At 44.4% G+C, this 18,586-nt stretch overlaps 1 protein-coding gene across 1 annotated transcript; it reads left to right on the top strand.

The window, feature by feature from the left end:
• Nucleotides 1-615: 615 nt before the first annotated feature.
• Nucleotides 616-13,400, top strand: LOC142214480 (IgGFc-binding protein-like). The gene is made up of 19 exons (XM_075283428.1): nt 616-679; nt 762-1,102; nt 1,188-1,761; nt 2,434-2,859; nt 2,967-3,031; nt 3,128-3,202; nt 3,821-4,400; nt 5,026-5,225; nt 5,304-5,426; nt 5,852-6,031; nt 6,294-6,870; nt 8,000-8,601; nt 9,121-9,688; nt 9,796-10,391; nt 10,467-11,040; nt 11,128-11,327; nt 12,113-12,484; nt 12,570-12,853; nt 13,295-13,400. Exons 1-19 carry the CDS (start codon nt 616-618, stop codon nt 13,398-13,400), a joined length of 6,507 nt encoding a protein of 2,168 aa, XP_075139529.1.
• The last annotated feature ends 5,186 nt before the right edge of the window (nt 13,401-18,586 follow it).

Here is an 18,586-nt window from a genome sequence, read left to right as displayed (position 1 = left end):
GGTACTCGTGTAGTATCTCAGAAACCAGTGGCAGTATTAAGTGGTCACACATGTACGTGGAAGAACACCAAGTGTAACCACGTCTATGAGCAGCTATTACCTGTCCCCAGCTGGGGCACCAGTTTCATCATTCCTCCAATACCATTGCAGCGTAAATCTGATATTGTATTTGTTGTGGCTGCCAAGAACACAGAAATCGACTATCAATTTGATACCCAGAAGTCAAGCCAGAACTTAAATGCAGGTCAAGCAATTCAGCTGGAAGTCCCAGTAAGAACTCCCCTCTATCTCAATGCTAGCACTGGAATCCAAGTAATCTACTACTGTACTGGTTGGCAAGACAGCAAGTCTTTTACACAGTATGACCCTATTCTCATGACTATTCCTCCGGTGAGCAGCTACTGTTCCTCTTACTACATCATAGGTCAACAAGGATTTGAAAACTATGGCACTATAGTAGCCAAGAAGACAGACTTCTCAAGAGTCACCCAGAATAAAAATCCAGTTGCCAACTTGACATGGAATGACACTCCAGGAACGGATTATTCCTGGGCAATGCAGAGATTTGGGATAGAATTTGGTTTCCAACTTGTGGAGAATCCAGCCTCACCTTTCATGTTGTTGTCCTATGGCTTTGTGAAACAGAACAGCTACGGATCCCCAGCCATATGTGTGAATGGTGAGCTGCTCAGTTGTTTCCTGGGGGAGGCGCTACCTTGACCACTTCATTTCCAAGGTAATAATTTTATTCTGTTGTTCAGTCTCCTCAGGTCCATCTTGTAACACAGTGAAATGCAGGGCTAAAGAGAAATGCCAGCTGTCTAACGGGAAGCCAATCTGCATTCCAGACTCTCTAGTTTACTGCCATGCAGTTGGTGATCCTCACTACCGTACCTTTGATGGCCGCTTTTATGACTTCCAAGGAACTTGCACATACACAGTTGCTAAGACCTGTGGCAAGGATAGTAGCCTCCCAGTTTTCAACATTGAAGCAAAGAATGAAAATCGGGGAAGTACTCGTGTGTCATATGTCAGTCATGTCACTGTCCAAATTTCTGAATACTCTATATCCCTAGTGAGAAATGAGTATGGATTTGTGAGGGTAAGTTCTTAGTGTCAATATAGCTATATCTTTATGAATGAACACAGTATATACAATAACCCACCTTCACTTTCCAATTCTTTAGGTCAACAACCAACGTCAACGTCTCCCTATGAATCTGAATGATGGTCAAGTCCGCTTGTATCAATCTGGTGGCTCTGTCTTAATTGAAACAGACTTTGCCTTAAAGGTTTACTATGACTGGAACTCCATCCTAAAAGTATCCATCTCCAGTAGCTTCTTCAATAGTGTTTGTGGTTTGTGTGGAAACTATAATGGAAACCCTTCAGATGACCTCATGACTCCAGCTGGTACTCAAGCTCCTAACTTACCTGACTTTGGCAGAAGTTGGCAAGTTGAAGATGGGGACAGGTTCTGCTGGCACAATTGTAATGGGGAATGCAAAGCATGTCCTCTTGACAGTCAACAAACCTACTCGAGTGACGAAAGCTGTGGTTTGATCTCAAAGCTCCTACATGGTCCGTTCAGTCAGTGTCACACTGTGATAGATCCCAAGCCGTACCTGGATAACTGCGTATATGATGTGTGTATGAATGGTGGCTCCAAGCAGATCCTGTGCCAGAGCATAAAAACCTATTCTGATGCCTGCCAAAGAAGCAATGTATCAATTTCAGAATGGCGGCTGCTTTCTGGGTGCCGTAAGTTGAAACTTCAATATATTTAATTCTTAGACTATTGAATAGATTCCAAAAATGGGTTTCCATTTTGATGAAAGGCCATTGTCGTCATGGGTGCAACCCTCAGGTTTTGTTTTGGGGCCAAACCATTTTAGTACACATAACTCCTTAAATTGGCTTGAAACATGGTATAGAACAGTCTCTGGGCTCCTAGAAACTTGGTGCTCCTGTGGGGCAATGACAGGAGAATCTCTAGTGCTATTAAATAGTGGGATCTTCTGTGATAGTGGGACCAGTGATAATACCTGAACTAAGACGGCTGCTGTGAATAGATCAACCACGACAAAGACAAATCCCAAAGTGTTTGGTTGCATTAGAATCCAGGTGGTTATGACCCAATTCCCCCATTTCTATTGTCTGGTGTTGATATTCCAAAACGGCAGCAGCCTTGTTGATGGAACAGCTTTAGCAGAGATAAGGCCACCCCACTTGCCCTTGGGTTACATGTAGTGGTGATATTATTGAAAGAGAAGTACTCCTGTCTATGGGCTCTGGCCAGTGTTCACACTTCAGAAATAGTTTGCACATGGGTTGTCACTAACCACCAACTTTTCAACCAACTTCATTTTAGGTTTTGGTCATTGTAATAATTCTAACAATATTTGTATTAATCTGGAGAAAATGTTTCCTCAGCAATGCAGTGTCCTGTGAACAGCGAGTACAAGCTATGTGCCCAAGCATGCCCAGCCACCTGCAATGATGATGCGACACCTTCCATATGCTCTGAATCCTGTGTGGAGTCATGTCAGTGTCGGGCTGGCTATGTCCTTGATGAAGGAAAATGCATCCCCAAGTCTGCCTGTGGATGTGTCTACCAAGGCAAATTATATTCTCCCAACGAAGTCTTCTGGGGTGATAATAAATGTGAGAAGCAATGTGTCTGCAATCCTTCCACCAAGAAAGTGGAGTGCAAAATGGCCAGGTGTAAATCTTCTGAGCAATGCTCTGTTGTAAATGGAATCCAGAATTGTTACGCTGTATCTAATGGCACCTGCTCAGCATCAGGAGATCCCCACTACATCACCTTTGATGGCTTGAGATATGACTTCCAGGGCACCTGTATCTACCAGTATGCGGGACTTTGCAAAAAGTCAATGACTTGGTGGACTTCCAGGTCAATGTGCAAAATGAAAATCGAGGCAGTAAAGTTGTGTCCTATGTTTCAGCAGTCCAAGTCAAGCTCTGGAGCTTTGATATTGTTGTGGACAGGAAATATAAGGACAAGGTTTTGGTAAGTCGACTTTGTCAAGATTCCAAAACGGACTTGTTTAGTATATTGTGATTGGTGAGTCTTTACTAATATTGTGTAATGGTCTTCTCTTTCCAGCTTAATGGAGTCCTAACAAACCTTCCTCTTGTTGAGACTGGCAAACTTACAATCTACAAACAAGGGTATCTTGCTGTGATCCAGACAAGCTTTGGGCTACGTGTTGCCTACAACTGGGACAGTCAGATTGCTGATTGCTGCCACTTCTGATGGCTTGATGTTTTTAGATCCCATTGTTTCAATTACATGCTGCCATAGAACTGATGGAATGACAAGCCTTAGCCTTCAATATGATCCAACTGTCATAGCAACCGATCACTGTTCTCCAACGACATTTTAGAGGGTGGCAATGGGTTAAAGATGTCCGTGCCCACTGCGCATTTTGGATGCCATGGCTGCATTTAACCATGGCATCTGAAGTGTTAGCAGCAGCTGTCAGATGCTGGCTGTATTATACAGCTAGCATCTACCCTGTATGGACAGGTCTCCGTGTATGGCCAGCCCTCTCCATACAACCCCCTCACACCAAATCTCCTAACTAATGCTATTTTAGAGCTCTGTGTATTTTGTTCTCTTAAAGAATTTTGGGGCCCAGGGCCTGGTTTAGGACATCTACTGTCTCACAATAACTGGGTGTCCATGGAGGGGAATCCCCCCCCCCCCCCCTTAAAGCTTAGCCTTGATCTGTATGCTACTCTGGTGTGAATAGATTTCTTGTTTCTCATATACTTATGTTCCATTTTCCCCACACAGGTTAATGGAGTATACTTTAACCTTCCCATATATTTGGAAGATGGAAGGATCCGTATCTATCAGCATGGAATAAGAGTCCTTATCGATACAGACTTTGGTGTTCGGGTCAATTACGATCTCGTCTACCATGTTATAGTCACAGTTCCTGGTAACTATAAGGAGCAGTTGGGTGGCCTGTGTGGTAATTACAATAGTGACAGAAGAGATGACTTCCAGCTACCTGACAGGACAGTGACCACAGATGTCACTAAGTTTGGAGCCTCCTGGAAGGTCCAGATTCCCGGCGTTGCTTGTGATGATGGTTGTGGTGGCAGCGGAAACGTTTGTCCGACATGTGATCAAAAGAAGCAAGAAATCTTCCAGACCGCAGGCTATTGTGGATTCTTGAAGAAACCTGGTGGTCCACTCAGTTCCTGCTATGCAACAATTGACCCTGATCCCTACTTCAACAACTGCATCTATGACTTGTGTGCTGGTGCCGGTGATGGAAGCATTCTGTGCCAAAGCATTCATAGCTACGTGGCTGCTTGCCAGGCAGCTGGGGTCACTGTCCAACCATGGAGGACTGATGCCTTCTGCCGTAAGTCTAGTTGTAGTAGTATTAATGCTGTTACCCGTTGCATATCCACTGAAGCACAAAATTAAGCCGATTAAATCCAACTTGCCTGGCCTTGTAAAAGGGTGATTCAAACCTGTAGAACAAACCAAAGGCTTTCCATCAGCAGTTATTGTGCAAGAAGTGACTGTCCAACTGATAAACCTCTATGCTCATGGATGTTCCTTCTTTCTAGTCTCAATAACTTCCTTCTTGGAGTAGCAGTTTGTACTTCTGAGCTGCTTGTTCCAACTGTAACTTGAAATTAGAATCCGCCATTCTGGCATGTCTCACCTCTTGCATGTCTGTATATTTTATTGCTGATGCATATGGGCTATTGCCCAAGAATCACAGTAGTCCACTACCTAGGTCACTTGATTGCATGCTCTACAATCTGTCTATGCTTGAAAAAAGCACTTGCTAAAGTAGAAATTCCTCCATAACTGCCTGCACTGCCATGGGATCCCAAAATGCAAGTCCTACTGAGACTTCTACAGTAATTTCACTGGCGCCTAGGAACAAAGGACTGCCAAATAGAAGACCTAGGTGAATGCCAATTTGCATTGCTATACAGTAACTTTAAAATGTTTTTCTTCTCCCCTATAATTAGCCTTGAAATGTCCAGCCAACAGCCAATACAAAGTGTGTGCTGATGTCTGCTCTGTCATATGCGCTGGTATCACCGATCCTGCCAAGTGTCCTGAAACTTGTTCCGAGGGCTGTGAGTGCAACGATGGCTTCTTCTTTGATGGAACTGGCTGTGTGTCCATGAGTCAGTGCGGCTGCTTTGAAGATGGAAGATACTACCCGGTAGGTGGGATAACTTGGGTGACACTACTAAATCCTCTCCAACACTCCACTAGAACTTCTTCTGTTCTTTTTCAACAGCTCAATGAGAGGGTGTTATCCAGTGACTGTAAACAAGCTTGTACCTGTAGCCCAATGGGTGGTCTTATCTGTGAGGACACCGGGTGTGCGGCGGACGAGACTTGCCAGATTAAAGATGGCGTGGTGGCTTGTATTAACAAAGGTAATATTTATGGATTGGCTAACAACTTTGCTCTTATGCTTTTGCTTCAGCTTGCATCCCTACCTTTACTGTAATGGCTGTCTCTGGTGCTTTTTGGAGCATGCGCGCCTCCCCCCCCCCCCCCTTCCCAATTCCAACATTTTAGAATTCATTTTCTTTGGAATCTTGTCTACTAGAACATAGAAATGACTAGTTCTGTGTATATCCAGTGATGTTTCATCAAAGTCTCTTCTAAACCTTTCCTTATCCAATTACAGATCCATGCAAGTCTGTGAAATGTAGGATCAAAGAAACTTGCAAGATAAAAGCTAGAAACCCAGTCTGTGTTCCAGACTTCACACGCAACTGCTGGGGTTGGGTTGACCCCCATTATCACACTTTTGATGGATACGACTATGACTTCCAGGGAACCTGCACATATATCCTGTCTAAATATGGAGGAGGAGATGATGGGCTGGTACCATTTACAATTGAAGAGAAGAATGATAATCGAGGAACCCAGGCCGTATCGTACGTCAGAACTGTCACCATCTACGTATATGGATACAAGATTGCCATAATGAAGGATGAGTTTGGCAAAGTTAGGGTGAGTTTTATGTAGTGCAACAGTTGAAGGGATAATTCATCTGAATACTCATCCCATGTTGCATCCAGTATTGTGCTGCAGGGGGCAGTGTTAGCCCTGCACCACCATAATGTGTAGAAGCTGATGGAAGGACCACACTGAACAAGCAGGCTTGGTTTAATGTTCTAGCTCTGAATCCTGCAGAGGAGTGACATCTTTGCAGTATAATGTAGCCTGTAATTTATATCTTCTAAACCTTCTTTCCCAATTCACACCCAAACAGGTCAATGATGTCACTACCAATCTACCAGTTACATTGTTAAATGGGAAGATCTGGGCCAGGATCAGTGGTGCTAATGCAGTGGTACAGACAGACTTTGGCCTTCAGGTGACCTATGAATATAAATGGCACGTGGTGATCACACTCTCCAGCAGCTACTATGGCCTTGCACAAGGTATTTGTGGAAACTTCAACCAAAATATCAATGATGAGCGGATAACTGCAGACAATACATCAGTTCCCTCCATTCTAGAATGGGTCAAGAGTTGGAAGGTCAAGGATGGAGATCCCTTTTGCTTTGACTATTGTCCTGGACTGAAATGTCCAACTTGTGATGATGCTAAGAAGAACCTGTATGGAGATGACAAGAGATGTGGGCTTATTAGCAAAGTTGGAAATGGGCCATTCCAAGAGTGTCATCCTAAAATTAACCCAGACAACTTCTTTGCTAGTTGCTTGTACGATGTCTGCCTTAATGGTGGTGCAAAGCAGTTCCTGTGTCAAGCCCTGAATGCCTATGCCAACACCTGCAGGAAACAAGGAGCTCAAATATATGATTGGAGAACACCATCAGGATGTGGTAAGTGAGAATAATATATGAAAGCAAAGATGGCTGCCATTATATATGCTGTGAGAGGGGAGGAGGAGCACAAGTGTAATGAGAAGGTGGTAACACTGTAGTTTATATTTCTGTCATGAAAGAATACATACCATGAGACTTGGGAGGAGCAGATATGAAACGGGGTTCAACTTTAGATTAAAGGGATCCTATAATTTAGAAGGTTTTTGGTCCCTTATCGGAATAGCCTTAAAGGCTATTCTCCTACCTACGTTTTCTCTGGGCTGCTGTTCGGTAGAAATACTGGTTTCATACCAGTATGCAAGTGAGTTCTCTTGCAGCACTGGGGGTGTCCCCAATGCTGCAAGAACGCTTTCCAGCGACGCCTCCATCTTCAGAAACATCCCCTTTCTTGTGTCTTCCGGAATAGGCAGTGAAACTTGTAGGCCTGGGCAGAGCCGACTGCACATGCCCACAAGAAAGTGGACATTTACACAGTAAGCGGCCATTTTTCTTGTGGCTGCGGGCGTGCGCAGTCGCCTCTGCCCAGGCCCGCAGCCTACAAATTTCACCACTTACGCTGGAAGAAGACCGGAGGAGGTTCCTGAAGATGGTGCTGGAGAGTTCTCTCGCAGCATTGGGGACACCCCTAGTGCTGCAAGAGAACTCATTTGCATACCGGTATAAAACCAGTATGTCTACCGAACAGCAGCCTGGGGAAGACAACGAAAGGTAGAATGGCCTTTAGGCTATTCCACCGTGGTACGCAGGAAAAAATACCTTCTAAATGATAGGATCCCTTTAAGACTACATGCTGTGGGATTAGGGCAGGGGTGAGACGCAGCTGTCTATTGAAGTGACAGAATGAGTGAAGAGAATTGAACATGACAACATTAAATGAATTTTATGCAGTGGCAGGAGAATGTAGATTTGCCTAAAATTAGCAATTTCTTAGTAGCAAGTGACACTTTGCAGTGACTTGACTTTTCTGAAGGTGGGCATGCCATCCCCCTTTAATCAGCCAGAATTGTCATTTATGCCATAAAGCTGGCATAAGGGATGTGCCCAACCTGACAAAGCAGACACACTCACACTCTGCAGAGTAGAGAAATCTGAGAAAGTTTGCCATAGCTTTTGTTTTGTTTTCCAGTCTTGCCATGTCCAATGAACAGTCATTATGAATTCTGTGGAAACGCCTGCCCGGCTACCTGTACTGATCGCATTGCTCCATCGCAGTGCACTGAGGCTTGTGTGGAGACCTGCCAGTGTAATGATGGCTTTGTGCTCAGTGGTGACAAATGTGTTCCCGTATCGGGTTGTGGCTGCACTTACAATGGTGCCTACTACCAAGCTAACCACGAATTCTGGGAAGATGACAACTGCCGTAGAATCTGTAAATGTGATCCAAACGTTGGCCTGGTGGTCTGCAAGGATGGCGGCTGTAAAGACGGTGAAAGGTGCTTGGTGTCTAATGGAGTGAGAAGTTGTCAACCCGTCAGCTTTGTCACATGCATAGGTTCTGGAGATCCCCACTACACAACTTTTGACGGCAAAAGATATGATTTTATGGGTACTTGCATATACCAACTTGTTGGTGTGACCTCCACCAACCCATCGGTGCCTCATTTTAAGGTGACCGTCCAAAATAACAACCGTGGTGGCAACAAAGCCATTTCTTACACTAAAGTGGTTACCCTGGAAGCTTACGACTTGGTTTTGGCGCTTAGCATGGACTACACTCGTCGTATATTGGTAGGTATGGGGTCAATGATCAGAATTTTTCAAGGTCTGTTGAAATCTAATATGGCTGTAGGTTGGACTTATTGCATGTTCTGTTCTCAATGCTTCATCCTGACGGGACCTGTACCAAGGGACCCTTTCAGTTGTGACGAGCTTCAAACGAGACAGAATACTCTTGCATCGAGGTGTAGTAGGTACTGGATAGACATTTAACCTTCATTTGTGACTTCTGGGTACATGCCCAGTCTCCCTTGACTGATACAATATGCATGCAATGTCGCCCTCTTTCCAACCCTCTACCATGTTGAATAACCTCTCCACTCTCCTGTGATGGGCAGCTCTGAGGTTTTGTTGGACTGATCCACACTCTTGCACACTGTCCTGACACTACCTCCAATTTGAGATGCGGTCAATGATCAATTTTCTGTACCTGTTTCTCATAAATGCTCTGGATCAAAAATGCCCTGGAAAAGCCTAGTTATATAGGCAATGGTTAAGATGAACAGAATTCTGACTTTGGTTTTGTTTTAGGTCAATGGAGTGGTTACTTCTCTTCCATTCTATTACCAAATGAATAAAGTTGTAGCCTATATGAGTGGCAGCCAAGGGATCATAAAGACAGATTTTGATGTCACCGTGACATATGACTGGTACAGCTACGTGGCAGTAACCATATCCAGCAACTATGTGAATTCTGTTGGTGGTTTGTGTGGCAATTATAACAAGAATCCCAATGATGACTTTAATATGAAGGATGGCCACACCGCTACAAATGCTGTTCAATTTGGTAACAGCTGGAAAGTGGGTGATGTTCCTGGCTGTTCTCCAGGGTGTCCTGGAAGCTGTCCTGTATGTTCAGAAGTCCAAAAAGAACAGTACAAGACTGAGAAATACTGTGGACTGATGAATAAGCCCAGTGGGCCATTCAGTAAGTGTTACTCAGTTGTGGACCCAACCCCATTCATTAATGATTGTGTTTTCGATGCTTGTCAATACAAGGGACACCCATCATCCTTCTGTAATGCCATTGGTCTCTATGTGGCATCTTGCCAGGCAGCTGGCGTCCGGTTACAAGAATGGAGATCCCCATCATTCTGCAGTAAGTGATTCTCATGATTTGTTGTTGCTATTTGTGTCCTAAACGTCGTCTGTTTCCAGCACACTGTCCTTGGCAGTGATACTGTCCTCTATTGAATTTCCTTCTAGGCCTATCGTGCCCACTGAACAGTCACTATGAATTGTGTGGAAACTCCTGTCCGATCACTTGCTATGGGTTGTCCTCTCCAGCTGGATGTGACTCTCCCTGTAAGGAAGCTTGCTACTGTGATGATGGATACATTCTGAGCGGACACAAATGTGTTGCCATTGTCAACTGTGGCTGTGTGTATCAAGAGCAATATTATCATAAGAATGAAACCTTCTATCCTAATGGTCAGTGCCGTGAGAAATGCCAGTGTGGTGCTGATGGCATTGTCAGGTGTAAATCCATAGCCTGTGGGCCTGAAGAGGAATGCAAATTGGTAAATGGAGTCTGGGGATGTCGAGCAAAAGAATCTGGCAGGTGCGAGGCTTCTGGAGATCCACACTACATCTCTTTTGACGGTCTCAGATTTGACTTCCAAGGTACTTGCACGTACATTTTGTCCAAGGTTCTTGAAGATGATGCTGATCTGGTGATGTTCTCTATTGCTGTTGAGCATGAAGGCTATGGAAATGGTAAAGTTGCTGTGACGAGGCTCGTGGTGGTGTCTGTATATGGTTACACAATAGCCATTGAAAGGAACATGAGATCAAAAGTCAAGGTCAGTATTTCCAAAGAGTCTGTGCCTTCATGGTGTAATCCTGCAGCTTCATCTTTATTGTGTTTTGTGTCTTAGGTTGACGGAGAGCTCACCAATCTTCCACTGGTACTAGATGATGACCGTATCCTAATAAATCAAGAAGGAGGCAATGTGGTCTTGCAGACAGACTTTGGTCTGAAGATTCTTTATGATACCATTTACCATGTGATCCTTACTGTTCCAAGTACTTACCGTGGGAAACTGGGTGGCCTCTGTGGCAACTTTAATGGTGACAAAATTGATGACTTCCGGCTTCCCAGCAAAGAAGTAGTGAAGAATGTCAATGAGTTTGGGGTGTCCTGGAAGGTTACTGTTGCTGGAGCGAAGTGCAGTGATGGCTGTAATGAGGGAGAATGCCCGGTATGTACGGAAGCCAAGCTTCAGCCATTCAAAGCCGCATCCTCTTGTGGTCTAATGACAAATCCATCTGGGCCATTTCAAGCGTGTCATTCCAAGATCAGCCCATATGAATATTTCAACTTCTGCGTCTACGACTCCTGTGCTACTGATGGAAAGGATGACATTCTATGCAAGAGTCTTCAGGCCTATGCAGCCGTTTGTCATGCTGTCGGGGTTACTATTGCTACTTGGAGAAGCCCAACGTTCTGTCGTAAGTAGTAACTGGCTTTTGTCCTGTTTAGTCCCTTCCCCTGTAATTAGTGGCCTAAATGACACATGTGGTGGTTTTTCCTTCCAGCGATGTCCTGCCCGGCCAACAGTCACTATGAACTTTGTACCAGATCTTGTGAACAAAGTTGCTCTGGACTCATGGCACCAATGAAATGTACAGACCAATGCTTTGAAGGCTGTGAATGTAACACTGGATATGTGCTGGATGGAGATCATTGTGTCACAGCAGACAAATGTGGATGTGCATTCAATGGCAAATACATGAGGGTGAGTCAGAATCTAAAGGAACTACCTTATATCCTTGGATTAGACTTAGATTACCTGGATGTTATGTGATAAAATATATAACCTGTGGAAGGTTGTAGATTTTGCACTTGCTCTAACCTGCACCTTATCTTCGATCTGTTATTTTTCAATGAGTTGCAAGATACAGTGGATCAGCAGAAGGATTCTCAAAATAACAAAAGGTGTCTGCATTCCCAAATGTGTACCCAGGATCACAGTTTAGACCTTCACTCTATGCTACACTGATGCTCTGGCAGACGAGCCCCCATTCTAGTAGACCTGGCATGTCCATACATTGCATGGACGGCCATTCATTTCAATAGTCTTCACCTCCGCAGTGGTAACAGCAGATTGCTGGGTCTCTGGCAACAGTCACCATTGTGGAGCTTGAGAACAAAGCCAACCTTATACTGGGTATATAGCTAAAAATGTGTGACAACTTCACCCACTTGGCACTTTTGAAGGTGCCATCTTTAAATGGGTGTTTACTATAAATCCACCCATCAGTCCCATAGATAAATCTACTGGTAACTTCCATATTGATCCACTGCTCCCTTCAAACAGGGGTCTTGGAGTACTCCCTTTCATGATTGTTTGGGTTCCCTCTTGCTTGATGCCCACTGATCTAGCCATTTTTCCTACACGGATACTATTTAAATGCCAAATCTGGGAGGAAAATATTCATCGTACAACTATTAAATGTACTCAAAAAAAATCTTACTGGTCTCTCATCCAAGTTGGTGACACTTTTGATTTTTCTCAATTAGGAGGGCGAGTTCTCTGTCACAACAGACTGTACCATACAATGTAAATGCCAGGCTGGAGGTGTTACCTGTACTGCATTCACATGTGGTGACAAGGAAAACTGCCGTCTAGTCAATGGAGTCCGTGGCTGCTACAAGGTGGAAGGAGAATGCACCGTGAACTCTCTGAAGCTGATTACGTTTGATGGCCTCACAGGAGGACCTATTGGTACTGGGCCTGTAGAAGTGGCATCTCTGTGTGATGGAAAGGCCACCTCATGGTTCCGAGTTATTGCTGATCTCCAGAGCTGTGGAAAGGCAGCAGCATCAGTGGCCAGACTTCATGTGTTCCTTGATGGTTCCCTGGTGACCTTCTCTAAAGATAAGGAAATATGGGTGAGTGTCTATGCATAAAGATAGGACTGGATCAAATGAGAGAAAATTCTTATCAAACATGTAAAACCCTATATTCTTTGTGTAGGTAAACGGGCGCTTGGATCGTCTGCCTGTTGCGTCTGGAATTCTGTCGGCCAATGCTGGGGAGGAATCTGTTTTAATCCAGATTACCGCTGACTTGAATATTGAATTGACCACCAGTGGTAACCTTGTTGTCCGGGTCTCTGACAAATTGTCTGGGCTTATTTGTGGGGCTTGTGGAAACTTTAATGGTAACACTTTTGATGATCTCAAATCTCCAGGAGGAGATCTAGTCACTGACATCGTAGAGCTCATAGCATCCTGGAGAGCTCGGGATTTAACCAGTTGGTGAGTGACTTTAATGCCCATGTTTCTCTTAGGGCTTCCCTAATACATTCACATTAGACTGTATTTGTAGATATGAAAACGTTGATAACATTCAGCATGCTCAAATTCGTTGATAATAAAAACTTCATTATAAATAATCTTACAACATGGATCCAGGCTGAGTCAACAAAGAGCCTACGCTTTTCGAAACCTACATTGCAGTCCCTTACTCGTAGCATCCTGGCTCTTTTTGTCTTCTCATCCTGGATCCATGTTGGATTTATTTATAATGAAGTTCTTTTATTAATGAATTTGGGCATGCTGGATGTCTATCAACGTTTTCATATCTATATTGCCACCAGTCTGGGATTTCCATGCAGCCCTTCTCATATATACAGTTATTCCTTGGCGTGTGAGTGTACTATGTTATGGAATGGTTTCAACTATTTGATGCTCCACTAGCCAAATCTCAACTGGGGAATATGGTCATCCTAAAAGAGGGTCTCTCAATGATACAAATATAATTGGCCCTGGTGCCAGTATGCTCAACATGGCCATGTACACTTAGTGTTTGGAATGAAGGACCCATTGCCCACCAGAGGAACTTGTTCTGGGGGCCCTCCAACAGCTTCTTGCTAATGTCCTACAGCGCAGCTCCTGCATTGAAATCTTACATATGCGCTGCCTGCCTGGCGTTACTGAGTATTATCTCCTATAGTACTGTGCATGGCCCATTCACTAGCTCACTGTATGGGGAATGACACAGCCATGGAGCGCTAGACACATGTGCAAAATTATAGTGAGAGAGCTGTGATGCAGGCATAGCAAAGGGCTACAATTAGGAAGTCTGAGCACCCCACAGTATAATGCTCCACATGGTGTATGTAATGTTCTTTTACAGTGCCTGCCACTAGAATATGCTCCCTGAATCTCAGAAGTATTTACCATCTTTAACCTTTTCTTTCCTATTGTAGTAATGTATAAATCAATGGAGAGACTCGGACAGTTCTGGAAACAGATGCACACTTTATGAAGAGGATGGAAATCTGGAGAACTGCTGACTTTCATGACATGAAATCTGACTATAGAACTGCCAAATGACAATATATATTTCTAAGGACGATCTGCAAAACAAGCCAAATGCAGTAAAATATTGTAAATATAAGTGTGTGTATAGATGGCTTTGGATTTGTGGATTATTCCTGCCCTAGAAAAGGAATTCACTCAAAACAATTAACCTTTATATATAAAAAAATAAATATTTGCTACTGAATACTGATGTAGATTTGTCATTATTAGATACTATACTAAATTTACCTTATATACTCGCGTATAAGCCGAGGTCCCTAATTTTACCACAAAAAACTGGGAAAACGTATTGACTTGAGTATAAGCTGAGGGGGGTAGAATGCAGAAGCTACTAGAAAATTTTAGAATGGTTGAAGTTTTTGTTGTCTGTTTGCCCCTTCCCTGAGCTTGAGGACTTTTTTTTTTTTTCTTTCTCTCTTCCCCCCCCCCCCCCTTTGGAATTCAATCTGGCTGAATTATAGAGTATCTGCAATGCACCTATAAACCCCTTCCCGATGGAACAGGAGCACTGCAGATACCCTATATTCAGTAGACTGGGCACTTTCAGACACATGGATATCTAATGTGTGTGCGTTTCGCAGTAATTTTCTACTTTTGTATGTATTCTAGGGGAAGGAGGGATTTAGAACTTATATATTTTTTTAAAAAAATTATTCACTATTTTATGGGAGATTCTATACATTTGATATTGTGGCTGGTCAATTTTTATTTTTCTCTCCCCCCCCCCCCCCCCCCCAGCTACAATAACTAGACAAGGATGTGGTTTCAGTCTACTCTGTCCCTCCTGGTGTCTCAGTTCATCATTCAAGGCTGCTTTAGGTTGATGTTGGTTAAACTGGACCTGTAATGTCTGTCCTTATCTTCAAGGAAAAAATTTTTTTTTTTATAAATGCATATTTTTATTCCATGTGTGTGTGGGCAGTTCATCAGATGAGTCTCCTGCTGCGCTCTCCTCCCTCTCACAGCATGAAATCTCAAAACTTGGAAATGCTACAGCAGTATCTCTCTCCTTTCAGTACCTGCCTATTACATGTCAGTATTGTACAGCTGCATTAAACTATGTTCTATAGCCCTCAAAACCACATGTACAAAAATGTCTGGTCCTAAACCAAGGAAAACAGCGAAGTCCTAGATTGGATAGAGGATAGAGGCCCTTTTACCAACTCCAATTCTTACCTGTTAGACCAGGGGTAGGGAACCTTCGGCTCTCCAGCTGCTGTGAAACTACAACTCCCAACATGCTCTATTCACTTCCATGGGAGTTCCAAGAACAGCAGAGCAAGTATGAATGCTGGGAGTTGTAGTTTTGCAAGAGTTTTGGAGAGCCGTACGTTCCCTACCCCTGTGTTAGACTCTCTCCACTGATTCTGGAACAGCTTGAATCAGTGCAGTTAGTTTTGGTGCCAATCTTTAACTTTCCTCCACTTTGTTAACCTGGAGTCTTATTACCTCTTCCTATTATATACTCCAGCCCCATGTAATCCAAACGGCATTTGTCACATATTGGAATTCCTTGTCTACCCCTGGATACTGGGGTTCACTGTTTATCACCTTTTACATTTTCTCTGGCATGTGCCAGATTAGGATCTCTCATTTGAGCAGTCCCAAAGTTGTCGTAGGACACAAAGCTCCGGCATCTCAGGAACTCCCTCCTGACCTTCAGCATCACCAGCTAACAGACAGGGGCAAATTTTTATTATCTTGGGTCACCCATACAGGTGTCTCCCTGGCAGGATCAATATATTCAGGGTTAACCTTAGGCAAGACATCATGAAGCTTAACATTTTCATAGCCTCTGCATTTCCCACATATCCCAAAACAGAGTAAAATCCCTCCCTATGATCACACTATGGAACAGGGATTTAACCACACCTACTTTGAGAGGCGGTGCCAGAAGTAGTTTTTATGGTGACCTCTACAAATAGGTTACTCCTAGTTTCACCATGTATGCACAAGACCCTAATAGTTTGTCCACTGTACAGTGCAGAGTTAACCAGATCATGGTGCACCAGAGTGCAGAAGAGCCAGTACAGCACACACTTGCAGTTTAATCACGCAGTTTCTGCTGAACAAGCGGGATGGGGATATGCGCTTCGAACTATTGCAGTCCATGGACTCAGTTGTCACGGGCCAGTAGGCAGCAGCATAATCCAGTTCTCCCCTTCTGGGGCTTCTTCAAATCGGTCTACTGAATATGATGATTTGGCCTATTATTTCCCTCCCCTTCTGTGTCTTGTGTCCTCCCTGAACTTGTTTTGTTTGCAGTTCATTTTTACCTTTTTGTTATAACGTTTTGAAAATCTTCAATTAAAATCATTGAAACAAAAAGTTACCTGACAGTGCCCTGTCCTCCTCCCAAAATCCCTGTATCATAGGGCATTCCCAGAAGACATGGTAAAGGGAGCCGACTGCAGTAGGCACCACCAGCATTCAGAGGGAATAGTCTGATTTAGGGTGAGCATTAGGAGTTTATACTAGGTTTCTCTAAATGTCACACAGGTCATTTGGTCCAGAGACTCAAAATCCTCTACCACTGCTCAGACGAAACTGAACTCTCCATGGCCATTTCCCAGCATGTCATATACCCAGTGCCGCACCTCCCATGAGGCGACCTGAAGCGAGCGCTTCAGGCGGCGCTATGCCAGGGCCTCAGGGAGGGTGGCATTTTTGCTAACCTAAGCCAGTCCAGGACAAGCTGTCCTGGACTGGCTTAGCACGGAGCGGTGGTTTGGGGAGGCCACTGGAGCAGCGCTGCTCCAGCAGCCTCCCCGCACGTTCAGGCAGAGCGCAGGCAGTCTCCGGGCCTGCTCTCTGCCGGCGAACGGCGCTAAGCCCCGCCCCTTCTGCTAAGCCACGCCCCGCTCCGCCCCTGGGGGGGCGGCTTTCTGCACTTCACCTCTGGCGGCGAAAGGGGCAGGTTCACCCCTGCATATACCGATGTACAGTATGTTTGAACAAGGGGGTCTCTGTCCTCTGGAAGGGAAAGAAGCTTGTATTGTATATAGTAGAGATCAGGCCCTTTGTACAGGTGCCAGTTCTCTGTAGTCTGTCAAACTGGTTGGGGAGTGAGAACACACAGCCTCTATAAAGAGAGTGGAGTGGCCAGCTGATAATGAAGCCAATCCGAGGTAGGAAGATCCAGGGTAGAGGTTAGTGAAAGGGCCTGCACTCCAAGGTCATGGGATCAATCATATCCACTACCCTGAACAATCCAGCAGCCAATCATATTCATACCATTGCCAAGGTCATACCCATACTATAATGGCGCTTGACGTTCCAGATGAAGCAAAAAAACAGCTTTGGTAGGATGGACATCTTGACAGCTGCTACCCAGCCCAGTAGGGAGATAGGAAGAGGATGTCCTTGAATGATTCTGCATGGCCAATGCTCTATTCTCTTCTATAGCAGATATGAAACTGAGATCTCAGTCCCATAAAAGTGAATGGTGTGGTGTTCATGCATGTGTAATTCTGGTCCCTTCATGTGGAGCACCCAGGGACCTCTGTTCGAATAAAAGATGGTTCCCAGTGATCAGTACTCAAGCTTTCTACACTTTGTCTCTATCAGGTAGATGAGTGGATAAGTGTCTTTAGTGGGAAAACATCTTTGAAGTGGCCATAAACTGAAAGGGGACCTTTCACCACCTCTCTTCATTCCTTAATAGGTGCTGCTTCACTGATTTCTTGTACAGTTGTACTCCCCCCCCCCCTATGCAAATTAGACTGGGTTCACACCAGCGTTTGGTCTCCGTACTCAGGTTTCCGTCTTCTACCGGCAGAAAAACAGTTTTGCCGGATACTTTTCAAACCCATTCAAATAAATGGGTTTGAAAACTGACTGCAGGTTTCTGTCTCCTGCCCAGTTTCGGGCAGGAAACGGAAACCTGTAGAACGGAGTCCCGGGCGCACAAGTGAACGAGCCCGTTGGCTTTCTACTGGCAGGTGGGTAGATCTGGGCTGGTGCACATAGGCTGACTACTGTCAGGCGAGCATTCTCATACTAACTACCATATTGGATGCTGAAAATAATGGGGATAATTGCTCAGGGATGGTGAGGGCTAGTGAAAAGATTACAAAGCCAAAATTAATGGAGCGGCGCCTATTGAAGGATGGAAAGAGTTCACGTATTCTCACGTACATGCACGTGAGAATACCTCATCCCTACATGCATGTACGTGACGGTGATCGTACAGGCTCAGAAGCAGTGACTGTGCGATCACTATGGCAGTCTGACTGTATCTGACAGCCAGGCCCCCGCTGTAACAGAAGGGAAGGAACAATACTTTGGAGCACAGATTTAGAAGGTTTGGTTTTTGGACGTCATACCACTTTTCCAGAACCCTGAAATGCCAGTAAGGTGGAATCTTCTGACATGTAACCCCATTTTGCAAACTATACCCCTGAAGTGTACCCGGGTGTACAGAGATAATTTTTAACCCCAAGTGTTGCATTAATTTATTTTCCAGAAATTAATACACAGATGATGGTGATAGGAAAAGATTAAATTTTTCCAGGAAGAACTCATTTTACTGCATAATAGGTTATGCCCGGCTTATCAGAAATGAACACTCCAAATGCCATTGTGCCCAGGATACCTGTTTACCGGTTTTTGGAATTGGTGTCTCTGCTGACACACACTGGGTGCAACAAATCAAGTACTGAAATC

This window comes from Leptodactylus fuscus, chromosome 7, assembly GCF_031893055.1.
Source record: "Leptodactylus fuscus isolate aLepFus1 chromosome 7, aLepFus1.hap2, whole genome shotgun sequence".
In the NCBI taxonomy this organism is placed as follows: Eukaryota; Metazoa; Chordata; class Amphibia; order Anura; family Leptodactylidae; genus Leptodactylus; species Leptodactylus fuscus.
This window is presented reverse-complemented; position numbering and strand designations above follow the sequence as displayed.